Raw genomic sequence first — 26,899 nt, forward strand, 5'->3', positions numbered from 1 at the left:
CTTTGGCTATTGTGGTTAGCTAATATAAATACATATTGTGTTTTCGCTGTAAAACATTTTAAAAATCGGAAATGATGGCTGGATTCACAAGATGTTTATCTTTCATTTGCTGTATTGGACTTGTGATTTCATGAAAATTATATTATATGATATCCCTGTCCCGTTAGGCTAGGCTATGCTAGTCAGCTTTTTTGATGAGGATGCTCCCGCATCCGGGATGGGTATCACTGAAAGGATAAACAACTCCGTTTATACCAAGTTCGATTCTCCTGCGCCTGTCTTCCCTTCCACCAACACGCACCCATTACACCGTGCCATTAGGTTTGTGTGGGTGTCAGTTGTAAATTGCATATTTTAGGCTGGTCACTGGTTTGGTGGTGGTAGAGCACCTTTGCCTGCGGCCAAAATCAAATCAATCAAATTTTATTTGTCACATGCGCCGAATACCGTGAAATGCTTACTTCCAAGCTCTTAACCAACAGGGAAGACACTTGCCAGTTGTTCCGCTCATGCTCTGAGTACACGTCCTGGTAATCCATCTGGCTTCGCGGCCTTGTGAATGTTGGCCTTTTTAAAGGTCTTGCTCACATTGTCTATCGAGTGCGTGATCACACAGATGTCCGGAACAGCTGGTGATCTCATGCATGCTTCAGTGTTGCTTGCCTCGACGCGAGCATAAAAAGCATTTAGCCCGCCTGGTCAGTTCGTGGCTGGGTTTCCCTTTGTAGTCAGTAATAGTGTAGTAGGATTTAATCTTAGTCCTGTATTGATGCTTTGCCTGTCTGTTGGTTCGTCTGAGGGTATGTGCGGGTGTTGCCTGTAATCCATGGCTTCTGGTTGGGATATGTACGTACGGTCACTGTGGGGACGACGTCGTCAATCCACTTATTGATGAAGCTGGTGACAGCGGTGGTATACTCCTCAATGCCATTGGATGAATCCTGGAACATTTTCCAGTCTGTGCAAGGAAAACAGTCCTGTAGCGTAGTGTTAGAAGTTCACCTAGGGGTCATGATTGGGGCTGTACCAAATTATTATTAGAATAATTGATTACGCTTATGTTGTATTAATAGAAAGGGAGGGGTTATACGACCCCTCCCTCTTTACATTTATAGGGTCCTAGACTACAGATTAACAATACATATACATTATGAGGTTTTAATATTGTTCCACAGTTGTTTTCTAGTTCTCTCTCTCTCTCTCTCTCTCTCTCTCTCTCTTATAAAGAGACCCCTCTGAGAAATGTGTGACTGAGACAGAACTCTGCAGGGGAGTGTAGGAGATAAGACTACTCAGACATTCCACTATAAATCAACTTGGACATTTACTGCTAAGCTTTTAGATAACACACTAAAAGCCTTGTTTATATAGCTTTGTAGGTATGGTTTTGGTCTCATGAGTAAAAGATGATGACATAGGTAGTAACATCACGAGGGCTGGATTTCGGGTTAGATAAAATAACATGGGACCTTTTCTTTGATGCAGAACTTACTTGGAAACAAGTGTGCTATGTTCCTGATTGTCAACTTCTGTCTGCAATTGCATTAATAAATGTTTTTGAATGATTTAATTAAAGATATTGTCATAATGCTAATTTCACCAATGAGCCAATGATTTACAAGGACCAAAGAACAAACCCTAACAGTAGCATCCGTGTCATCTGACCACTTCCATATTGAATGAGTCACAGGTACTTCCTGCTTTCGTTTTTGCTTGTAATTAGGAAGGATATAATTATGGTCATATTTTCAAAATGGAGGGCGAGGGAGAGCTTTGTATGCATCTCTGTGTGTGGAGTAAAGGTTGTCTAGAGTATATTTTCATCTGGTTGCACATGTGACATGCTGCTATAAATGAGGTAAAGCAGATTTACGTGTTCCTGCATTAAAGTCTCCGGCCACTAGGAGCACCGCTTCTGGATGAGCATTTTCATGTTTGCATATGTCCTTATACAGCTTGTTGAGTGCGGTCTTAGTGCCAGCATCAGCTTGTGATGGTAAATAGACGGCTACGAAAACTATAGATGAAAACTCTCTTGGTAGATAGTGTGGTCTACAGGTTATCATGAGGTACTCTACCTCAGGCGAGCAGTACCCCGAGACTACCTTAATATTAGACATTGCGCACCAGCTGTTATTGAAAAATAGACACACAACACCACCCCTCGTCTTACCAGACGTAGCTGTTCTGTCCTGCCAATACACGGAAAACTCAGCCAACTGTATATGCAGGTAGCCTAGTGGTTAGAGCATTGGGCCAGTAACCGAAAGGTTGCTGGATTGAATCCCTGAGCTGACAAGGTAAAAATCTGTCATTCTGCCCCTGAACACTGTTCCCCGGGCGCCGAAGATGTGCATGTCAATTATGGTAGCCACCCGCACCTCTTTGATTCAGAAGAATTGAGTTAAATGCGGAAGACACATTTCAGTTGAATGCATTCAGTTGTACAACTGACTAGGTATCCCCCTCTCCTTATTATCCATGTCATCGTTCAGCCACTGCTCGGTTAAACATAAGATATTACAGTTTTTAATGTCCCATTGGTAGGGTAGTATCAAACGGACCTCACCCAGTTTATTCTCCAGTGATTGCACGTTGGCTAATAGAACGGATGGTAGAGGCGTGTTACCCACTCGCCGAATAATTCTCACAAGACACCCTGATCTCCGCCCCCTGTATTTCCTTATTTTCTTCATGCTAAAAGAAGGATTTGGGCCTTGTCTGGGAGTAACGTTATATCCTTTGCGTCCGACTCATTCAAGAAAAAATCTTCATCCAGTTCGAGGTGAGTATTCGCTGTTCTGATATCCAGAAGCTCTTTTCGGTCATAAGAGACGGTAGCGTCAACATTATATACAAAATAAGTTACAAACAATGCGAAAAAACAATCAAAATAGCACAATTGGTTAGGAGCCCGTAAAACGGCATCCCCTCCGGTGCCATTCTGTTCAATATCTGCTGATATAGGTCTTTTAATGTTCTGATATGTTTTCTGCTGGGTGTCACATCCATGTATCTCCTAAAGCTCATATGGTTTTGTTGAAACTAAATCCTTGATATTTCCTGGCCCCTGACCTTATGATTGCTGATCATTCTACCATATTAAAGGGCTGAGATGTATCGGTCTCTGCTGTGGTTTTGGATCAAGCCAGGGTGAGAGAGGGGGAACAGTGAAGGCACTGAAGTGAAAAAGCTGATTCTCCTCCATGCTTCACGCCCCAGTGCCTACATGTGATCTCTGCTGTGGTGTAGTGAGGGTTCCTGCTCTCTGATATTGGCAATCTGTTAGGGAGTAAGAGGGGATGCTTCCCCCTGTCACATGACTGGTAGGAGGAATGGATAATCCACATCCCTGTTTTACTCAATCTGCAACTGGATGTTGAACACCTAAACCAGTATTGATGCATGAGTATACAGTACATGAATAAAAGAGCAAAAAATCCCATTATATACAGTATTTGAAACCTGATGTGGGATTCTGCATGTAAACCTCGTGAGATATTGTAAGACATGTACATGTTAGATAGATATCAGCATGGACAAGGCCTTGCTGTGTGCAGACATCTGTTTTGTGTGCCTGTATGTGTGTAGGCATTTGCCTATGTGGTGTGCATGTGTAACAGTATAGCTTCCGTCCCTCTACTCGTCCCTACCTGGGATCGAACCAGGGACACTCTGCACGCATCGACAACAGCCACCCTCGAAGCATCGTTACCCATCACTCCACAAAAGCCACGGCCCTTGCAGAGCAAGGGGAACAACTACTTCAAGGTCTCAGAGCGAGTGACGTCACCGATTGAAATGCTATTAGCGCGCACCCCGCTAACTAGCTAGCCATTTCACATCGGTTACACATGCTTGTCGTGTGTTTGTGTAGTGGAGGAACAGTGCCTCCATGATTCAGGCTCTCTGGTGGTAGTGGTGGCAGGTAAACTCATTATGGTAATGAGACGCTGGGGATAATGCTGAACCATTTAATCCTTACCTGTCTCCTAATAATAATAATACATTTTGTTGTAAGGGCTTTTCACGACAACCAAAGTAAATTGACATAAACTAAAATTAGGCAAACTATTCGAATTTTAAGAAATGGCGGAGTAATTTCTGCATATTGCACCTTTAAAATAAGTAAGTAACTAAAAGTACACTAAATATACGGACAGACTAACCATGGAGAACACTAAACACGATGACAGTGAACTAGACAGATGATGAAAGCTAAGACAACAGAGAATCTGGGTAAGCCTGTGTGAAGAGGTGTGTCTTTAGTGTGCAATATGTGTATTTTTATTTTATTTATTTCACCTTTATTTAACCAGGTAGGCCAGTTGAGAACAACTTCTCATTTACAACTGCGACCTGGTATGAATTGTGATCAGTGGCGGTTTTGGCTTGTAAATCTTGGTGGGGCAAAAAAAAAAGTGGGATGCATGCAAGCAAAGTCACTACACAACAACACTAAACAATACATTAATTGCACTATAACAGTGACAAACGATGCCCACAAACTGTTAGGGCCTACATAAAGCTGTGCCAACAGCAGAGTTCCAACAGCAGTCCCAACACCCGCTACACCTGGCTATCAGTGGAGCCTTGTCTGGCAGCGAAACAGTTCATTCAGCCTCATACGCTATTAGCCTTTTCCCTGCCTGTACTGTTACCTTTTTGGAGTCCCTGTGTATGACTTTCTGCCTGCCCCTGGACCCAGCTACCTGCCTCCTCCTGTGGTCCTTTAGTAATAAACACCTGCTGCGCCCTGCGCTTGAAACCAGCACTCTGTTTTCCATCGTATTCATTACAATTCCATTTCTCAAAATCAGGTTTTATAGGCTACCTGCACCACCAAGTCAGAACAGTATGCAAAATTAACAGGTGAAAAAAAACTAATTATTAGTGTGAGGCACATGGGCTATTAACAGCTTACTACACACACAACATGCACTTAGTATTACTTTCTTAGCTACAGTATATATAGCTCCATGGCAAATTCCATCATTTATGCAGCAACATGTCAGACATTTTTGGACTCACCTTGTTATGATGTGCTCACTTGAACAAGTAGGTGGTGCGGCGGCCACTGATAGTGATGTTCTGACATGGAGAGGGAGTTCCAGAGTTGGGGAGCTGCACTGCTTAAAGCTCGGTCTCCCATGGAGTGAAAGCCTGGTGAGAGGAGCGCAGTGTAGGACATGAAGGTCAGTCAGTGCGGGAACATTACAGCTGGTGCTTAAAGCTAGTGAGGGAGATATGAGTCTCCAGCTTCAGAGATTTTTGCAGTTCGTTCCAGTCATTGGCAGCAGAGAACTGGAAGGAAAGACGACCAAAGGAGGAATTGGCTTTGGGGGTGACCAGTTGGAGCGCGTGCTACGAGTGGGTGCTGCTATGGTGACCAGTGAGCTGAGATAAGGCAGGGCTTTACCTAGCAGAAACTTGTAGATAACCTGTAGCCAGTGGGTTTGGCGACGAGTATGAAGCGAGGGCCAACCAACGAGAGCGTACATGTTGCAATGGTGGATAGTGTATGGGGCTTTGGTGACAAAACGGATGGCACTGTGATAGACTGCATCCAGTTTGTTGAGTAGAGTGTTGGAGGCTATTTTATAGATGACATCACCGAAGTCGAGGATCAGTAGGATGATCAGTTTTACGAGGGTATGTTTGGCAGTCTCCATAGACAAACATTGGCAGTAGAATGGCCTTACTGAAGAGCTCAGTGAATTTCAACGTGGCATCGTGGTATCGTCCAACAAATCAGATCGTCAAATTTCTGACCTGCTAGAGCTGCCCCGGTCAACTGTAAGTGTTTTTATTGTGAAGTATAAACGTCTAGGAAGGAGCAGTAACTTTTCAGCTGTGAACTGGTAGGCCACACAAGCTCACAGAACGGGATGACCTAATGCTGAAGCGCATAAAAATTGTCTTCCCTCGGTTGCAACACGCCACCGCGTTCCAAACTGCCTCTGGTAGCAACGTCAGCACAAGAACTGTTCGTCGGGAGCTTCATGGAATGGGTCTCCTTGGTTTAGCAGCCGCACACAAGCCTCAGATCACCATGTGCAATGGCAAGCCTCGGCTGGAGTGGTGTAAAGTTCGCAGCCATTGGACTCTGGAGCAGTGGAAACGCGTTCCCTGGAGTGATGAATCACGCTTCACCATCTGGCTGTCTGACAGACGAGTCTGGGTTAGGTGGATGCCAGTATAACCATACCTGCCCCAATGCATAGTGACAAGTGTAAAGTTTGGTGGAGGAGGCCCCTTAGTTCCACTGAAGGGAAATCTTAATCCTACAGCATAATGACATTCTAGACGATCATGTGCTTCCAATTTTGTGGCGACAGTTTCGTCCCTTTCCTGTTTCAGAATGACAATGCCCTTCTGCCAAAGTAGAGGTCTATACCGAAACGGTCTGTCAAGATCGGTGTGGAAAAAATTGACTGGCCTGCACAGAGTCCTGACCTCAAGTCCATGAAACACCTTTGGGATGAACTGGAATGCCGACTGCGAGCCAGGCCTAATCGCCCAACATCAGTGCCTGACCTCACTAATGCTCTTGTGGCTGAATGGAAGCAAGTCCCCTCAGCAATGTTCCAACATCTTGTGGAAGCCTTCCCAGAAGAGTGGAGGCTGTTATCGCACCAAAAGGCGGACCAACTCCATATTAATTCCCATGATTTTGGAATGAGATGTTCGACGAGCAGGTGCCCACACACTTTTGGTCATGTAGTTTATACAAAGGATATTTCATGCTGAAACCCTCATATTAAACACTCATAGTAAAGTTGATGGTTAATATTTAGGACAATTTTTTACAGCTTTGTTATAATTTTTTTTAAACAAATATCTTATATAAATGATTTAATAGATTTTACATGTGATAAGGCCACACAAAGTGCCAGAGATTATTAGAGTCACCTGTGAAAATCTGAAGTACCCAAAAGGGCTACTAGATGTCTTAATATAGATTACATTTAAAAAATAAAATAAAATAAAAAAAATCTGGTAGTTTACTGGAAAACTTCAAAAGTTTCCAATAATATACCCTCCCTTTGCAATGCTACAGCTGATACATGTTCCCTCAGAGGAAGTATGGTGTGTGTTTGTATGTGTGCACACATGCGTGTGTGCACCCAAGTCTGAGTGTGAACATGTTTGTGTGCCTCAATATATTTGTGTGTCACCTAGCAGCTTACTTTTGTCATTTTGCATGCGTTTTCAGAAACACACCCCACTGCATGTCATCTTTCTTTCTGGCACCCTCCTGCTGCCATGACACAATCTCCTGTTTGATAAATCAATTTCTCAGGCTGATTTGTAGGAAAATAATGCATGCTCACTTTCCTGCCAAACATCCCCTTCCCCCTCCTACCTCTTCCTTGGGTAGTGTGAGCCACAGTGACATGGCCAGGGTGTAGAAGAGGAGCAGCCAGTTGGTTTTACTGATCAGCCATCTGTGGAAAAAACTGCTCTCTCCTGGTTCACATTCTCTCATGAAAGGCCAGATTCCTGGGATGCCTTGGCACCCACTGGCAGATTCTCGGCACCACAGTCAATCTGCTCGCCTCCACTCACTTAACACAGTAATTGTTGCCAACACCAACAACTTACCAAAACTTTTTTGAGTGAAGGACCAAAGGAAAAGGGATGACAAAAGTTGATTTCTATCTGACTCACATGATCACCCCACACCTTCTAGCAAGAGTGCAGGCCAGACCTTTATACAATGTTTCAAGTTCGTTAGCAAGAGTGTGAGCTCAAGACAGTAGAGAGATGATTGAAAGACAACTTGCAGTTTCTTAATGATTATAACGGTCATTTCATTTTATTTTCACAGTGGTTAAATGACTATACAATTACTGTGTCAGCCCTGAATCTAGGACAGAAAAGATTCACCCTAAATTAAAATAATGTATCTCTGACTTCTCTGAGCGCTCTATTCTTTCAAATATTTACAATGTTTTGTACAGTGGAAAAATAGATACACCAAAAGTGATAGTAGAGAGACACTGTACAGAAAATAAAAAATATGTAATTTGGAAATAATACCAGTGGGAGAAAAACATAGCTAAACAGATAAGAGAATGTTATCTATATCTATCCTACCCTGTCTTTCTAAGGTCTTCGGAAGCCAAGTTAACAAACAGATTACCGACCATTTCGAATCACACCGAACCTTCTCCGCTATGCAATCTGATTTCAGAGCAGGTCATGGGTGCACCTCAGCCACGCTCATGGTCCTAAACGACATCATAACCGCCGTCGATAAGAGACATTACTGCACAGCCGTATTCATCGACCTGGCCAAGGCTTTCGAATCTGTCAATCACCACATTCTTATTGGCAGACTCGACAGCCTTGGTTTCTCAAATGATTGCCTCGCCTGGTTTACCAAGTACTTCTCAAATAGAGTTCAGTGTGTCAAATCGGAGGGCCTGTTGTCCAGACCTCTGGCAGTATCTATGGGGGTGCCATAGGGTTCAATTCTCAGGCCGACTCTCTTCTCTGTATACATCAATGATGTTGCTCTTGCTGCTGGTGATTCTCTGATCCACCTCTACGCAGGCGACACCATTCTGTATACTTCTGGCACATCTTTGGACACTGTGTTAACTAACCTCCATACAACTCTCCTTCCGTGGCCTCCAACTCCTCTTAAATGCAAGTAAAACTAAATGCATGCTTTTCAACCGATCGCTGCCCGCACCTGCCCGCCCATCCAGCATCACTACTCTGGACGGTTCTGACTTAGAATATGTGGACAACTACAAATGCCTAGGTGTCTGGTTGGACTGTAAACTCTCCTTCCAGACTCACATTAAGCATCTCCAATCCAAAATTAAATCTAGAATCGGCTTCCTATTTCGCAACAAAGCATCCTTCACTCTGCCAAACATACCCTCGTAAAACTGACTATCCTGCCGATCCTTGACTTCGGCGATGTCATTTACAAAATAGCTTCCAACACTCTACTCAGAAAATTGGATGCAGTCTATCACTGTGCCATCCGTTTTGTCACCAAAGCCCCATATACTACCCACCACTGCGACCTGTATGCGCTCGTTGGCTGGCCCTCGCTTCATATTCGTTGCCAAACCCACTTGCTCCAGGTCATCTATAAGTCTTTGCTAGGTAAAGCCCCACCTTATCTCAGCTCACTGGTCACCATAGCAGCACCCACCCATAGCACACGCTCCGGCAGGTATATTTCACTGGTCACCCCCAAAGCCAATTCCTCCTTTGGCCGCCTTTCCTTACAGTTCTCTGCCGCCAATGACTGGAACGAATTGCTAAATTGTAATTATTTCGCCACTATGGCCTATTTATTGCCTTTACCTCCCTTATCTTACCTCATTTGCACACACTGTACATAGACTTTTTTTTCTATTGTGTTATTGACTGTATGCTTGTTTATTCCATGTGTAACTCTGTGTCGTTGTTTGTGTTGCACTGCTTTGCTTTATCTTGGCCAGGTCGCAGTTGTAAACTAGCCTACCTGGTTAAATAAAGGTGAAATATATATATATATATATATTTTATTAATTAGACTATACGGTTCAAGAGAAAATAGCCTATATACTAGAAACTCATGGACAATATGGACACATAGATAATACATTAATACTATATATGAATACATTTGTTTTAAGTTATTGAAGTATAAATTATCAAAGTTACGATAGATTGCCATAGATTTTTTGTTAATTCCCAAAATTACTGAAGATTCCGTTAACTTTGGTAAATTAACATGTAGCTTTGCAACCCTAATCAAATGCACTGGCACATATTAATCTGGTCTCCTGTCAGAGTGTGTGTCGTTTGGATCAAAGAGCAGTGCAGACCTAATCCGAATGCAACTGTAGCGTTTATTGGTTAAGCTTCAGAGCAAAGCCCATCTGTCTGCTTTCCCATCCTCTGTAGTGGCTCTTCGCTTGTTCTTTCCATGTGGTGGGGCCTTAGGAAAATGAAGTCATAGAAAACACACTCATATCAGCAGGTTTTCACCAGTGATGTGTTTTATTATTTTCAAAGTAGCTTCAAAGGCTCTAGAAAGTGAAAATGTCATTCAGTTCAACACTTTCCTTTTTAATGACTTGATTGGGCGATATCTGATGAAAGAATACCCTTTTATCTGTTCTCCGATATCATCAAAGCAGATTATACTGTGTAGCTTACTCATTGTCTATCCATAGTAACAGTTATTTTATTCAGTGGATGATTGTATTACTGGCAATTACTGATTTGACTTTCACTTAGAGTAATGGTCGATACATGTGTCTCTCTCTCACACTCACTCTTTCTTTGTTTCTTTCTTTCTTTCATTCTCTCTTCTCTCTCTTTCTCTTCTCTCTCGCTCACCTGTATCTATCTACAGTATATCAGTATTTGCTGTTTGATCCCTGCCTCTGTGTCTCTGTATAGGATCACTAAAGGGGATGCTGGACCAATGAGAACCATGCGCGTCATGTGGTCAGTTGTCACGGCTCTCCTTGTCGCCATGCTCTTCGGTATCATCCAATCAGAACTGCAGGAAGGAGCCCTCATTCCAGGTAAGATTCCACAACACAACACTCCTCATCGATCTACTGTTTGCCATTGGTAATATAATTTACCTTCCCTTGTGCAGATAGAGACTAGCACCTGTTTTTGTACAAGTGCTTGTGTATGATTGCTTATCTTGGCAGTTTTGTTATCAGTCATGGGTCTTTCATAGCTGTAATCCTAGAGTACTGAGGCTGTCTATTTAGTATTGGGTTGAGAGTGTGAGATCTCCTTGGTCATTGCATGCGTGCGTGCGTGCGTGCGTGCGTGCGTGCGTGCGTGCGAGAGAGAGACATCTGAATTTGCCTCTACTTCGCACCATTAATTAGTTAGCAAGCTCTGTCAATGACAATGAAATACTATTGTTAACAATCTTAGACAAAGTTGAAGTGACTATATGCATCACTTCAGCTACACTGCCGTTCAAAAGTTTGGGGTCACTTAGAAATGTCTTGTTTTTGAAAGAAAAGCACATTTTTTGTCCATTAAAATAACACCAAATTGATCAGAAATACAGTGTAGACATTGTTAATGTTGTAAATGACTATTGTAGCTGGAAATGGCTGATTTTTTATGGAATATCTACATAGGTGTACAGAGGCCAATTATCAGCAACCATCACTACTGTGTTCCAATGGCACGTTGTGTTAGCTAATCCAAGTTTATAATTTTAAAAGGTTAGTTGATCATTAGAAAACCATTTTGCAATTATGTTAGCACAGCTGAAAACTGTTGTGCTGATTAAACAAGCAATTCAACTGGTCTTCTTTGGACCAGTTGAGTATCTGGAGCATCAGCATTTGTGGGTTCGATTACAGGCTCAAAATGGCCAGAAATGAAAACTTTCTTCTGAAATTCGTCAGCCTATTCTTGTTCTTAGAAATGAAGGCTATTCCATGCGAGAAATTGCCAAGAAACTGAAGATCTGGTACAGCGCTGCGTACTACTTCCTTCACAGAACAGCGCAAACTATCTCTTAGCAGAATAGAAAGAGGAGTGGGAGGCCCCAGTGAACAACTGAGCAAGAGGACAAGTACACTTGAGTGTTTAGTTTGAGAAACAGGCGCCTCACAAGTCCTCAACTGGCAGCTTCATTAAATAGTACCCACAAAACACCAGTCTCAACGTCAACAGTGAAGAGGCACCTCCAGGATGCTGGTCTTCTAGGCAGTGTTCCTCTGTCCAATGTCTGTGATCTTTTGCCCATCTTAATCTTTTATTTCTATTGGCCAATCTGAGATATGGCTTTTTCTTTGCAACTCTGCCTAGAAGGCCAGCATACTGGAGTCGCCTCTTCACTGTTGACGTTGAGACTGGTGTGTTGTGGGTACTATTTAATGAAGTTGCCAGTTGAGGACTTGTAAGGTGGACAGAAAATGTGCTTTTCTTTCAAAAACAAGGACATTTCTAAGTGACCCCAAACGTTTGAACGGTAGTGTATATATATATTGGTCGGGTAACAAAGCAATTAAATGGTCCTCCAGGGAGTGTCTAAGAGCCTAGCAGGCTGTCTTGAAGATGTTTGAAAGTTGAGAGGCTAATGCAGAAGACAGTGTTCATTAATGATGGAGAGCTATTCAGCCTCTCTGTGATGAGCTGAGCCTGTTGAGCTGGGGGAAAGGGAAGGGAAAGTGGATGTGGTTCCCCAGAGCAGGGATCAGAGGTCAGAGCACAGAGATCACAGTTCACCCATAGTGGCCATGACAGTCTGTCTATCACTGATGGAGAGAGACATCACTCAGGCATCCACAGTGACCACTGCTACTGGGTGTGTTCACAATCATCCACCCTGGGGAATAGAGGGGTAAGTCACCTGACTGGCATTTTGGTAAGTTGTCCTGGATACGTATAAATAAACACAAGCACACTCTTTACATAAGGGGCCAAAAGATTGGAACCACATTTGCCTTAAGAGGCCAAGTACATTTTATATGAGCTGACCCGCTGCTGAATGATCCCCATGCTAGAGCATTATAAGCGAAAATGTCAAGAGCACTAATGACATAATGCTCATTGGTCTCTCAGGGACAGAAGAATGTTCCTTATTGCCATTGGCACTGGGTCATTGTCCATGCCGTCCTACCACTGGAAACGGCTAATGTCCACTGCATTGTGGGCATCCAGGACAAAGCCATTTAAAATCAAAAGGGGCTTGACATTCATAATTTTTCCTGCTTTCCAGAGGAGTCTGTGCTGATTTATATGTGCGTCTCTTGGCTGGTGTCCTGGTAATTGTGTGGATGGAATATTTCCTTGTGTTCTCCTTCACAGAGACAGCAGTGTGAGGGGAGGGCTGGAGTTACAGGGGTGGTCAGCCATCCTAATGGAAATTGTAGAAAAATAAAGGCTCCTAAGGTAGTCTCTAGATGCAGATGTCGAGGGTATTTCAATTGTTCTGGCCTACGTTTTATAAAATAGTACAGTAGTTATTGAGTCTTGGTGTAGCCTACCTGAATACTAATTAACTGCACTGTTTGGTAAGAGAAACCTCTGAGGTTCGTTCTGATTATGTGAAGTTGGAACAGAGGGTATTTTTTCCTGACTGTAATACATGGTGGGTAGTGTGACTTTCCTGACTGTGTGTTGTAATGATGGTACAGTGCTGGGGGGCTGGTAGCGAGAAGTCCAATTAGGAAGTGTAATCAAAGGCCAGCTTGTAAGCGTTGACATGTTAAATTAGTTGTGCCAGCAGCCTGCTGTTGATGGAAGTTTGTAACCAAAGGGTCACCCATGGTCCTCTCAAACAATATGGCTGCAGGATGGTAAGAGAATCTATAAGTCATAACCTGGGGGGGAGGGTTGAGATTGATAATGGAGCGAATTTAACGAATTTCTGTTGTTCCCTGTAGGATCGTTCCATGTAATTTCAGCAAGCCATGACACCCACGATCTGAAATTGTTTCTGTAGTTAGAAAAAGATAAGAATAGCATTCCTGTAACATTCTTTTGTTGAAGTATAATTTGATCTCTGAGAAATGAAGCTAATTAATGGTGCCGGAGGAGATGGCTGCCGTTTTACGGGCTCCTAACCAACTGTGCTATTTTGTGTGTTTCTTCACGTTATTTGTAACTTCTTTTGTACGTAATGTTTCTGCCACTGTATCTTATGACCAAAAATAACTTCTGGATATCAGAACAGCGATTACTTACCTCGAACTGGACAAATATTTTTTCTTTAATGAGATGGACCCGAAGGATTTACTCCAGATACCCGACAAGGCCCAAATCCCTGTCATTCGCGTGAAGAGAAGACGCAGATACAGGGGACGCAGGTCCGGGGCGAGTGGGAAATCTGCCTCTACCATCCGTCCTATTGGCCAACATGCATTCATTGGAGAATGAACTGGATGAGCTCCGTTCAAGACTATCCTACCAACGGGACATTAAAACAGTAATATCTTATGTTTCACCGAGTCGTGGTTGAACGAAGACATGGAAACTATACAGTGGCTGTTTTTTTCGTGCATCGGCAAGACAGAACAGCTGCCTCCTGTAAGACAAAGGGTGGCGGTCTGTGTTTATTTGTCAGTAACAGCTGGTGCGCAAAATCAAATATTAAGAAAGTTTCAAGGTTTTGCTCGCCTGAGGTAGAGTATCTCATGATAACCTGTAGACCACACTATTTACCAAGAGTTTTCATCTATATTTTTCGTAGCTTTCTACATACCATCACAAACCGATGCTGGCACTAAGACCGCACTCAACGAGCTGTATAAAGCCATGAGCAAACAAGACAATGCTCATCCAGAGGCGACGCTCCTAGAGGCCGGGGACTTTAATGCAGGGAAACTTGAATCCGTTTTACCACATTTTTAGCAGCATGTTACATGTGCAACAAGAGGAGAAGAAAATCTGACCATAATTATATCCTCCTGATTCCTGCTTACAAGCAAAAACTAAAGCAGGAAGTACCAGTGACTCGCGCAACACGGAAGTGGTCAGATGACGCAAATGCTAAGCTACAGGACTGTTTTGCTAGCACATACTGGAATATGTTCCTGGATTCTTCCGATGGCATTGATGAGTACACCACATTATTCACTGGCTTTGCCAATAAGTGCATCGAGGACGTCGTCCCCACAGTGACTGTACGTACATACCGCAACCAGAAGCCATTGATTACAGGCAACATTTGCACTGAGCTAAAGGGTAGAGCTGCCACTTTCAAGGAGCGGAACTCTAACCCGGAAGCTTATAAGAAATCCCGCTATGCCCTCCGACAAACCATCAACCAGGCAAAGCGCCAATACAGGACTAAGATCGAATCGTACTACACAGGCCTCGACACTCGTCCGATGTAGCAGGGCTTGCAAACTATTACAGACTACAAAGGGAAGCACAGCCAAGAGCTACCCAGTGACACGAGGATATCAGACAAGCTAAATAACTTCTATGCTCCATTCGAGGCAAGTAACACTGAAAGATGTATGAGAGCATCAGCTGTTCCGGACGACTGTGTGATCACCCTCTATTCAGCCGATGTGAGTAAGACCTTTAAACAGGTCAACATTCACTAGGCCGCGGTGCCAGACGGAATACCAGGACTTGTACAGTCGTGGCCAAAAGTTTTGAGAATGACACAAATATTAATTTTCACAAGTCTGCTTCCTCAGTTTGTATGATGGCAATTTGCATATACTCCAGAATGTTATGAAGAGTGATCAGATGAATTGCAATTAATTGCAAAGTCCCTCTTTGCCATGCAAATGAACTGAATCCCGCCAAAACATTTCCACTGCATTTCAGCCCTGCCACAAAAGGACCAGCTGACATCATGTCAGTGATTCTCTCGTTAACACAGGTGTGAGTGTTGACGAGGACAAGGCTGGAGATCACTCTGTCATGCTGAGGAGGGTGGTGCTTGGAATCATTGTTCTTCCTCTGTCAAGCATGGTTACCTGCAAGGAAACATGTGCCATCATCATTGCTTTGCACAAAAAGGGCTTCACAGGCAAGGATATTACTGCCAGTAAGATTGCACCTAAATCAACCATTTATCGGATCATCAAGAACTTCAAGGAGAGCGGTTCAATTGTTGTGAAGAAGGCTTCAGGGCGCCCAAGAAAGTCCAGCAAGCGCCAAGACCGTCTCCTAAAGTTGATTCAACTGCGGGATCGGGGTACCAACAGTACAGAGCTTTCTCAGGAATGGCAGCAGGCAGGTGTGAGTGCATCTGCATGCACAGTGAGGCGAAGACTTTTGGAGGATGGCCTGGTGTCAAGAAGGGCAGCAAAGAAGCCACTTCTCTTCAGGAAAAACATAAAAGAGACTGATATTCTGCAAAAGGTACAGGGATTGGACTGCTGAGGACTGGGGTAAAGTCATTTTCTCTGATGAATCCAATTTCTGATTGTTTGGGACATTCGGAAAAAAGCTTGTCCGGAGAAGACAAGGTGAGCGCTACCATCAGTCCTGTGTCATGCCAACAGTAAAGCATCCTGAGACCATTCATGTGTGGGGTTCACTCACAATTTAGCCTAAGAACACAGCCATTAATAAAGAATGGTATCAACACATCCTCCAAGAGCAACTTCTCCCAACCATCCAGGAACAGTTTGGTGACAAACAATGTCTTTTCCAGCATGACGGAGCACCTTACCATAAGGAAAAAGTGATAACTAAGTGGCTCGGGGAACAAAACATTGATATTTTGGGTCCATGGCCAGGAAACTCCCCAGACCTTAATCCCATTGAGAACTTGTGGTCAATCCTCAAGAGGCGACTGGACTAACAAAAACCCACAAATTCTGACAAACTCCAAGTATTGATTATGCAAGAATGGGCTGCCATCAGTCAGGATGTGGCCCAGAAGATAATTGACAGCATGCCAGGGCAGATTGCAGAGGTCTTGAAAATGAACGGTCAACACTGCAAATATTGGCTTTTTGCATCAACTTCATGTAAGTGTCAATAAAAGCCTTTGACACTTATGAAATGCTTGTAATTATACTTCAGCATTCCATAGTAACATCTGACAAAGGTATCTAAAGACACTGAAGCAGCAAACTTTGTGGAAATTAATATTTGTGTCATTCTCAAAACTTTTGGCCACGACTGTACACTGAGCATGCCACCAACTGGCAAAAGTCTTAACTGACATTTTCAACCTCTCCCTGTCTGAGTCTGTAATACCTGCATTTTTCAAGCAGACCATTGTCCCTGTGCCCAAGAACACTAAGGTGACCTGCCTAAATGACCACCGACCCATAGCACTCACGTCTGTAGCCATGAAATGCTTTGAAAGGCTGGTCATGGCTCACATCAACACTATTATCCCAGAAACCCTAGACCCACTCCAATTTGCATACCGCACCAACAGGTCCACAGATGTTGCAATCTCTATTGCACTCCACACTGCCCCTTTCACACCTGGACATAAGGATCACCTACAGTATGTGAGAATGCTGTTCACTGACTACAGCTCACCGTTCAAGACCATAGTGATTTCAAAGCTCATCACTAAGCTAAGGACCGTGGGACAAAACGCCTCCCTCTACAACTGGGTCCTGCCTCATGTACTCCAACACCATCATTAAGTTTGCCGACGACACAACTGTTGTGGGCCTGATCCACCGACAACGACAGCCTATAGGGAGGAGGTCAGAGACCTGGAAGTGTGGTGCCAGCGAAACAACCTCTCCTTCAATGTGATCAATACAAAGGAGATGATCATAGACTACAGGAAAAGGAGGGCCAAGCACTTCCCCATTTTCAACAATGGGGCTGTAGTGGAGCAGGTTGAGAGCTTCAAGTTCCTTGGTGTCCACATCACCAACAAATTATGATGGTCCAAACACACCAACACAGTCATGAAGAGGGCACAACAATGCCTATTCCCCCTCAGGAGACTAAAAAGATTTGGCATGGGTCCTCAGATCCTCAAAACGTTCTACACCACTGCACCACTGAGAGCATCCCGACTGGTTGCATCACCGGCTGGTATGGCAACTGTTCGGCCTCCGACCGCACAGCGCTACAGAGGGTAGTGCGTACAGTCCAGTACATCACTGTGGCCAAGCTTCCTGCGATCCAGGATCTCTATACCAGGTTATGTCAGAGGAAGGCCTTAAAAATTGCCAAAGACTCCAGCCACCCTAGTCATAGACTGTTCTCTCTGCTACCGCACGGCAAGTGGTACTCGCGCGCCAAGTCTAGGTCCCAAAAGGCTTCTGAACAGCTTCTACCCCCAAGTCATAAGACTGCTGGACAGCTGATCAAATGGCTACCCAGACTATTTGCATTGACCCCCACCCCCCTTTTTTTAACGCTGCTTCTTGCTGTTTATTATCTATGCATTGTCATTTTACCCCACCTACATGTACAAATTACCTCAATTACCTTGACTATCCTGTGCCCCCACACATTGACTCGCTACCGGTACCCCCTGTATATAGCCTCGTTTTTTTGTTGCTCTTTTATTTTTTTACTTTAGTTTATTTAGTAAAACACTTTTTCTTTAATCTTATTTCTCTTAAAACTGCATTGTTGGTTAAGGGCTTGTAAGTATGCATTTCACGGTAAGGTCTACCTACACCTGTTGTATTCGGCGCGTGACAAATAAAACGTTACTTTATTTTGATTGAATTGATTGCACCCACATTTGCCATTTTAAATTATAGGATTCATATGCTATTCAGTAAATATAGTATCTAACATCTGATTTGGTCCCCAATTTTTTTTTACATTAAGACATGAGGATTCCAAAGAATTGGTCAAAAGCCACCCACAGACCCCCCACACCCCACGCCAATCCCAACAGAACATTGAGTATGCAATGTCAGTTCTCTATGCAAATCCAGACTCAACATCAAGTATACAATACAATACAAGTATTCCGCTGTTTCAAATGCTAACTCTTCGGCATTTATTGCACAAGTCCTATGCACATCAGTGGTACCTATATCAGTATTTTAGATTTGTGCCACAAATGCACAAAAAAATTGCCAGGTGAACAAAACCAAAGCATGGGTTACTGTCATACTTTGGCCATAGACTGCTTACAGGGTAAGGAAAGCAATATGTAATTTGGGTGAACTATCCCTTTAATTTTGAAGGTGGGGGGGGGTCTTAAAAAAAAATCACCTAATAGCAGGAACAGCACCATCTAGTGGTCAGAACCTGGTAATGTCAGGATGTAGGATGGGACATAAATTTAGCAACTTCAATGACTAATTTCTCTGAACAGGGCGAAAAAAACCGTCACCAAAATTACTGAGAATGCATTACATAGGAAAGAAACAGTACTCTGAACCACAGCTCCCTACTTCTTGTCAAACATAGAGAACTGATACTGTATACTCATTGTTCTGTTGGGATTGGCTTGGGGTGTGGGAGGTCCGTGGGTGGCATTTGACCATTTATTTGGAATCCTCATGTTTTACTTCATGTTAAAATTATTTGGGGTCCAAATTGGATGTTATGTACTATATTTATTGCATATTATATGAAATGTATCATTTTAAATGGCCAATTTGGGTGTAATCAATTAGGAAATCAAATTCTATTTCAACAAAATAATGTTTCAGGAATGCTAATCTTAGTTGTTTTTAACTATAGAAATGATTTCATTACAATCTTCGATGGTGGGTCTCAAAATCCTCTTTCTTGTGCTTTTTTTTTACCATTTAACTAGGCAAGTTAGTTAAGAACAAATTCTTATTTACAATGACGGCTTACCCCGGCTAAACCTGGACCAAATGTGTGCCACCCTATGGCACTCCCAATCACGGCCGGATGTGATACAGCCTGGATTTGAACCAGGGACTGCACTGAAATGCAGTGCCTTAGACCGCTGCGCCAGTCGGGAGCCCAATGTGGAGTGACCCTCTAACTAATGGACAAGAAAGTTTTCATTCTATGCACACACACATGTTCTCTCTGTCTGTTTCTGTCTCTCTTTTCTTTCTCAGTCTTTGATAAGTACATACATCACATTCCTTAAAAAGTTTATTGAATATACAGTATACCCACTGATCTAAAAATCAGGATGGTTATTTTACAGGAGATGCATGAGTTTCTTAATCTCTTGTTAGTAATAAGGAATTAACTTGCTCCTTGCATGTCTCATTACGTCTCACACAGAACCATGAATCTATTCCAGAGATCTCCATATTAATTATATTAGTGATAATCCTTAGTTTGTTAATCACATGGATTAAACAGTGATTATTTTCCATTGTGTGCCTTTTCCCCTCTCCTCACTGGCACTTGGTAATCTAGACACCATTTTTGTTCCTGCCTCAAGGTGAGATTGTTTCTAGATAACCTTGTTTACCATGGACATGTAGTTGTATGCAGCACTGAAGGATCCCAGGATGAGATTACAGGTATCAGCTCTCACAAGAAGAATAGAAACTAGAATTAATCAACCTGTAATATACAATAGTTTCCTTCCTAGCTGCAATCCTTAGGAAGTCACATGGCTTTGACGTGATTTGGGTGCTAGATGCAGCCTTCCAATAGAATGTGACAGTAAAAGATAAGGAGCTGCTAACCGTTAGGCTACCTGCTGCCCTTATACTGAACAGACCTGACAGAACTGACTCTGAAAAGAAGTGCAGAGCTGCATTGGTCACACGCTGGTCACACTCTGATTTTATATGTTAGCTTCTAATACTTGTTAAAGAAGAAACTCAGTCCTTTGCAGATGGAGGAATATTTCCCTCTGTCGAGCGTGGGAGAGGATGAGAAGAACTGGTGACAATGTGTGTGGTTAGCTAATTAGCAACACTCGTTAGTCTATTTAGAGAGCCATGACGAGAGGAAGACAGCACTAACCTCAGAGGAGAACAACCTTCACCACAACACCTACTGTTACTGAACCAGCTGAGATACACCACAACACTGACAGCAATACACAATGAGAGAGAGAGAGAGAGAGAGAGAGAGAGAGAGAGAGAGAGAGAGAGAGAGAGAGAGAGAGAGAGAGAGAGAGAGAGAGAGAGGAGAGAGAGAGAGAGGGAGAGAGGGAGAGAGAGAGAGAGAGAGAGAGAGAGAGAGAGAGAGAGAGAGAGAGAGAGAGAGAGAGAGAGAGAGAGAGAGAGAGAGAGAGAGAGAGAGAGACTTTTGACTTTTTGTCTTTCTTTATTGAAACATTCTCATTTCATTTAAAACTCACCCCCCCCTAAAATAAAAAAACAAAAATATATCCTGTACTGCATACATGTACCATACTCACCTTTCCATCTACCACATGATACAAACCACCATCACCATACACAAAAACAATACCCTCTCCTACAACCGTATATCCAAAACATCTTCCCCAGCAATACAGACAGCCCCCCCAACACACCATATCTCCTCAAACATCTCCACACATTTGATCAGTTTATAGAACTCAAACTCAACCCTAAGGCGCGCAGAGACCATCCCATTAAACAGTAGTAAAGGGTCTGTTATCCCCCCACCTTTGACCCTGTTTCTCCTTGTTAGCCAAATAGCTAATTTTGCCTGAGCAAACAGAAAATTCAACAAAACACATTTTTCTTTCTCCTTACTCGAATACCTGTATCCCATTATAAACATCCCAACAGCAAAAACCACCCCCAACCTGTCACACAGACATTCCAACAGAGACATTAAAGGCATTAACCTGGTGCACACAGAAAACACATGAATCACAGTTTCTTTCATTTGACAGAAAGGACACCCCTGCCCAATTCCCGGATCAACCCGTGCCAACCAGCTGTTAGTGGCCAGGGCTCCATGAAGAACCCTCCACTGGAGGTCCCCTGACCTCTTTGGTACTGGGGGTTTGTAGAGCGCCCTCCATCTAAAACCCACCATACTCTCCGCCCCACATACCCCCTGCCACTGATGTGCCTTCACTCCTGTTAGGCTTCTAATGTTCCTAACCTTAACGCAGAGGTTGTAGAGGGCTTTACCTCCCACCCCCTCAAACTCCCCCAGGCTCGGAGTGTTAAAATCTAACAAGTCCTCCAGACCCCCTTGCCAGTCTCCAGTCTCTGCCGTCACCTGCAGTGGCGGAAACATTGGTGGCCCCTCTCCCTTTGGCCTCTCAAACACCCCCCTTACCGGCTCAGACAGTGCCTCCTGGACCTCCTCCAGGAATCTCTCCAGCAGCCTAAGAGACGTTATTCCTGTTTGTTGCGCCAAGACCTCCGGGGTTTTCCACCCCTCCTCTCCCAGCAGTCTCAGGTCACCTAGCCTTTGTAAACCCCCTGCCATCAGTTGCCTCTGCAGGGTGGCCGACTGAACCGATCTCAAAGGGATGGCTGGGTTGTGGAAAATAGGCTCCTCCCACACCCACTGCCCAGGCTCCACACCCCCTTCTCGTGTGGGCCTTAGCAGCTGCCAGGCCCTCAGCACCGCAGAGTAAAACTCTGAGAGACCTGCTGTACTCAGCCTCTCCAGCTTCATGAGGAACAGCTGCCGGTCCAACCCTAATCCGCCAGCTCTCCTCAGCAGCGCGCATGCTGGTTCCCTCCAGCCAACATCAGTATGGTACAGCAGTCTCTGCACCGCCTTTAGCCGGAAAGCAGCCATCCTGCTCTCCAGTTCCACCAGGCCCTGTCCTCCTTCGTGGACGGTCATGTACAACACTGCTGCCTTCAGCCAGTGATGGCCCGACCAAAAGAAGTCCACCAGCTTGCGTTGCAGGTCTGCAAGCAGACCGGCGGGGGGGTTGAGGACAGCCAGTTTATGCCACAAGGAAGATGCCACCAGGTTGTTGATTATCAGCACCCTCCCTCTATATGACACTTGGGACAGGAGCCACCTCCACCTGGCCAGTCTTGACACCACTGCCTGTGACAGCCCCTCCCAGTTCTTGCTGACCCACCTCTCCGAGCCCAGGTACACCCCCAACACTTTAAGCCCTTCACAACCCCACTGCAAACCCCCTGGAAGCAGAGGAGGAGCCCTATCCCCCCATGCCCCACATAACAGAGCTTTGCTCTTTCCCCAGTTTACCTTAGCTGATGAAGCTCCCTCGTACACCTTCAGACTGGTCTCTAGCTCCTGCATATCTTGCCCATCCCTGACCATCACAGAAACATCATCTGCATATGCTGAGACTGCTATTCCTGTCACCACCTCCATGCCTGTCCAGCACACTCCCCGCAGTCTCCTGCGTAGCAGTCCTAAAAAAGGCTCAATGGCTAGTGTGTACAGCTGCCCAGATAGAGGGCATCCTTGTCTAATGCCCCGTCTCACCCAGACAGGCCTACTGAGCGCCCCTCCCACCTTAACCATACATGACGCCCCAGCATACAACAGCTTCACACAGTTCACAAAGCTCTTCCCAAACCCAAACACAGACATCACATTAAACAGATACTCATGATCCACTCTATCAAAAGCCTTCTCTTGATCTAAAGAGACCAGTCCAAAGTTCACATTAGAACCTCTCGACAAGTCCAACATGTCCCTAATCAAGAACAAGTTGTCCGTGATTGAGCGTCCCGGTACACAATATGTCTGGTCCTTGTGTATTATAGAGTCCAGATGGGACTTCAGTCTGTTAGAGAGGACCTTGGCAAATATCTTATAGTCCGCACAGAGTAATGCCACAGGCCTCCAGTTCTTAAGTTCACACAAGTCCCCTTTTTTGGGCAGGAGAGTCAGTGCCGCCCGACGGCAGCTCATCGGCAACTCTCCTACCTCGACGCATTCACGCAACACGCAAAAGAAATCCTGTCCAATAGTTCCCCAGAATTTTTTGTAAAACTCCACTGGAAGTCCATCGACCCCGGGTGCACGACCGGGGGACATCTGGGTTACGGCCTCTGCCAGTTCATGTGACAACAGAGGAATGTCCATTTCATCCCTCTGTGCCCGAGAGAGCTTAGGGAGTCCTGCGAACAAGACCTGAGCACACATAGGATCACACATTTCTGCCCTATACAATTCAGTATAAAACTCCACAGTCCGCTCCCGCATCTCCCCCACCACAGAGGTCACCCGCCCATCAGACAGCCGTAGACAATGCATACCCTTGGCTTCACTGCTCTGTCTTTCCAAACCAAAGAAGAAGGAGCTGGGAGCATCCATCTCCTTTAGCATGGAGAACCTAGCTCTTACAAGTGCTCCCTTTGCTTTAACCTGGAAAAAACTACCCAGGTCCCTACGTAATTCGGCTAAGTTAGCCTGGAGGCCTACATTGCCTTGCCCCACCATCTCTACCTCCATCTCACTAATACACCGCTCTAGTTCCCCCAATACCCTCCTAGCCTCTGAGGATGAGAGAGCTGTGTACTGTTGACAGAAAAGCCGAATTTGCACTTTCCCCACATCCCACCATTGACTCAGAGACTCATACTCCTCTCTTCGCTGCCCCCATCTTTCCCAAAAAGTCTGGAAACCTGAGCAAAAAGTGGCATCTTGTAAGAGCTTTACATTGAACTTCCAATAAGATGCCTGCCGGGGCCCTGGTGAAATAGACAGCCGAGCCATGGTTATGTGGTGATCCGAAAACCCCACTGGGAGAATGGTAGCACCCAGCAGCCTATTGCTCTGATTCCTGGACATGTAAAAACGATCAAGTCGAGCTGCACTCACCCTAGCCCCAAAAACCTTCACCCACGTATACTGTCTTGTGTTTGGATGTTTAGTTCTCCAAACATCCACTAGGTCAAACTGATTAAAGATGTCCCTTAACACTCCCACTGACACTGAATGAGGCTCTTCCCCATTTCTGTCTTTTGTAAAATCCATTGTACAGTTCCAGTCACCTCCGATCACCAGCGTCTCCTCAGGCGCTACTTGTGAGAGTTCCTGTCTAAGACTCCCAAATAGAACCCCTCTTTCTCTCCCTGTGTTAGGCGCATACACATTTATAAAGACAAAACCCATGTTGTTAATCTCTGCTTTAACAACAAGCAACCTGCCCCTACACACCTCCTTTGAGGAGCAAATTTTTACAGCCAGACCCGGTGCAAAAAGGACTGCCACCCCTGCACTAAGATTTGTCCCATGGCTCAACACACTTGCCCCTTTCCACCAGAGCCCCCAATCAACTTCATTCACCACATCACTATGCGTCTCCTGCAGAAACAACACCTGTACTTTCTTTTGTTTTACATATTCACCCAACACACTCCTCTTTCCCGCATCTCTGGCACCATTTATATTAAGCGAGCCTACCCAAAGAGTCTCCATAAGAAGTGGGAGAAAAGCCAGCAGAGAAATAGACCAATAGGAAAGCTCAAAAAGCCCCAGTGTCAGTAAGAAATTAAACATTTAAACAGTGTCTGAAGGTAAACCTTTACGCACTGTTGTGACCCACTTCCTCAACCTAAACCGTTTCTTGGGTGAGAGGACACCATGCCCCTCATTTCTCATAGCATGTTGTACTGATCTTACAAACTTTCTAGAATCAGGAAAAAAAGCCTCAAGATTAACTTTTTTCCCCTTAGTCTCATTCAGGAACCTTGTCAGTTCTCTCAACGTGTACTTAGACCCCTCTGGTTGACTGGCTGTCAGCTCCGGGCCAATTGAAGAGGAGTCTGAAAAAAATAACTCCTCATCCTCTTCCTCAGACTCACTTTCCTCCTCTTCTCTATCTCCCACCCTGACCACCTGCCCTTTCTCTCTGGTTAGGGCCTCACCCACAGCAACAGGCAACATTTCCATGGTGCCTTTGTCCACACCCTTTTTCCTTTTCCTCTTGACACCCTCCTCCTCCCCCCCTAATCTCTTACACTTCCCCACTATACTCTCCTCATCCACTAGAGTAACCTGACTAGACCCAGTATCATCTACACCACCCTCCATAGCATGACTCGGCCCAGCATCATCTGCACCACCCTCCATAGCATGACTCGGCCCAGCATCATCTACACCACCCTCCATAGCATGACTTGGGCCAGCCTCAGCTACCCCACCATCCATAGCTTGACTAGACTCAGCCTCTGCTATACCACCATCCATAGCCTGCCTAGACCCAGCACCCTCTACACCACCCTCCATAGCATAACTAGGCCCAGCCTCAGCTACCCCACCATCTCTAGCCTGACTAGACCCAGCCTGTGCTTCCCCACCATCTCTAGCCTGACTAGACCCAGCCTCTGCTTCTCCACCATCTCTAGCCTGACTAGACCCAGCCTCCACTACCCTACCATCTCTAGACTGACTAGGCCCAGCCTCTGCTGTCTGCATCTCCTTACCCCCTGCATTTTGACCTCGATTTCCCCCATTTGCGCTTGTATCCTCACCTTGTCTACGGCCTTTATGTGGGCACGCAAAACTCTTGTGCCCCAAATCCCCACATTCAAAACACCGTAGACTATCTGTGCTGGCAAAACCTGCATAGAGCCCCTCCCCATGTCTCACTTTAAAGTGCACATTTAGCTGTTGCTCGTTGTTGTTCAGAAACATAAACACTTGCCTCCGGAACGAAACAACGTGTTTAACGGCATCTGCCTGAAACCCTGCTGACAGTACACGGAAACCGCTAGCAAACTTACCAAAACGACTCAGCTCTTTCCTAATTTGATCATCCGTAATAAACGGAGGCAAATTTGCCACTACAACTCTTGTTGAAGGGGTAGAGAGAGGTGAAATTGACACCAACACATCCCTTACAAATATTCCGCTAGCAATTAGCCTACCGACCAAATTAGCCCTTTTCATGAACACAACCACAGCTTTGTTCATTCTAGAAGCAGAATGTATAAACTCAGCTCCTACCTGTTCACCGACCGCGAGCAGAACCTCCTCCACCTTAACTCCGTTCTCAGGAACACACCTGAATCCATGCTGTATAGACAGCGTCTCCTCCGCGCTAGGCTGAGAAGCCATCGCGCACACCACAACTTCTAAAACCCAGGAACGTTTCTCTGTCCTCTTCCACCCTAACTTTGAAAAAAAACTTTGGATACCGCTAAAACAAATATTGCATTAACCCTCCACCATAGAAAATAACATGTAAAGAAAAGAATCAAGAAAGTTAGTTAGGATAGAGCTTTCCACACCAAACACTCAAACTCCAAAAACACCCAGCATGCACTGCGAGAGAGAGAGAGAGAGAGAGAGAGAGAGAGAGAGAGAGAGAGAGAGAGAGAGAGAGAAGGGCCATCATTAACTATTTCACTGCTAATATGGTTTAGTTACAGTACTGTGCTGCTATTATATCATACAGATGTAGGATCTTTTGAGCCAGTTTGCTATAGCAGGAAAATAATCCTGCAGCAACAGGAAATGTGAATTATTATGTGGATTATAATTAATGGCCATTTGTTGTAGGGGTTGATACATTTTTCATTAAGGCAAATCAAGTCTGACATTTTAATGTGGAAATTACAAATTTAGAAGCCTTTTAAACCTTGAAAACACTAGAAGTTTGCATTTCCTGCTGTGCAGCAAAATTCTCAACAAGAAAAGAGTGATCAAATTAAAGCAT

General features: G+C 44.6%; 1 protein-coding gene across 1 annotated transcript in view; it reads left to right on the forward strand.

The window, feature by feature from the left end:
* LOC139535481 (roundabout homolog 1-like) overlaps positions 1-26,899 on the forward strand; it is a 286,286-nt gene that overhangs the window by 20,022 nt on the left and 239,365 nt on the right. Inside the window, exon 2 of the mRNA XM_071334917.1 lies at positions 10,417-10,544. Within this exon, the coding sequence (XP_071191018.1) occupies positions 10,442-10,544 (103 nt within the window). The 5' untranslated portion in view covers positions 10,417-10,441. The remainder of the gene's footprint in view (positions 1-10,416; positions 10,545-26,899) is intronic.

The sequence above is a fragment of the Salvelinus alpinus genome, chromosome 1 (assembly GCF_045679555.1).
Source record: "Salvelinus alpinus chromosome 1, SLU_Salpinus.1, whole genome shotgun sequence".
NCBI classification, from domain to species: domain Eukaryota; kingdom Metazoa; phylum Chordata; class Actinopteri; order Salmoniformes; family Salmonidae; genus Salvelinus; species Salvelinus alpinus.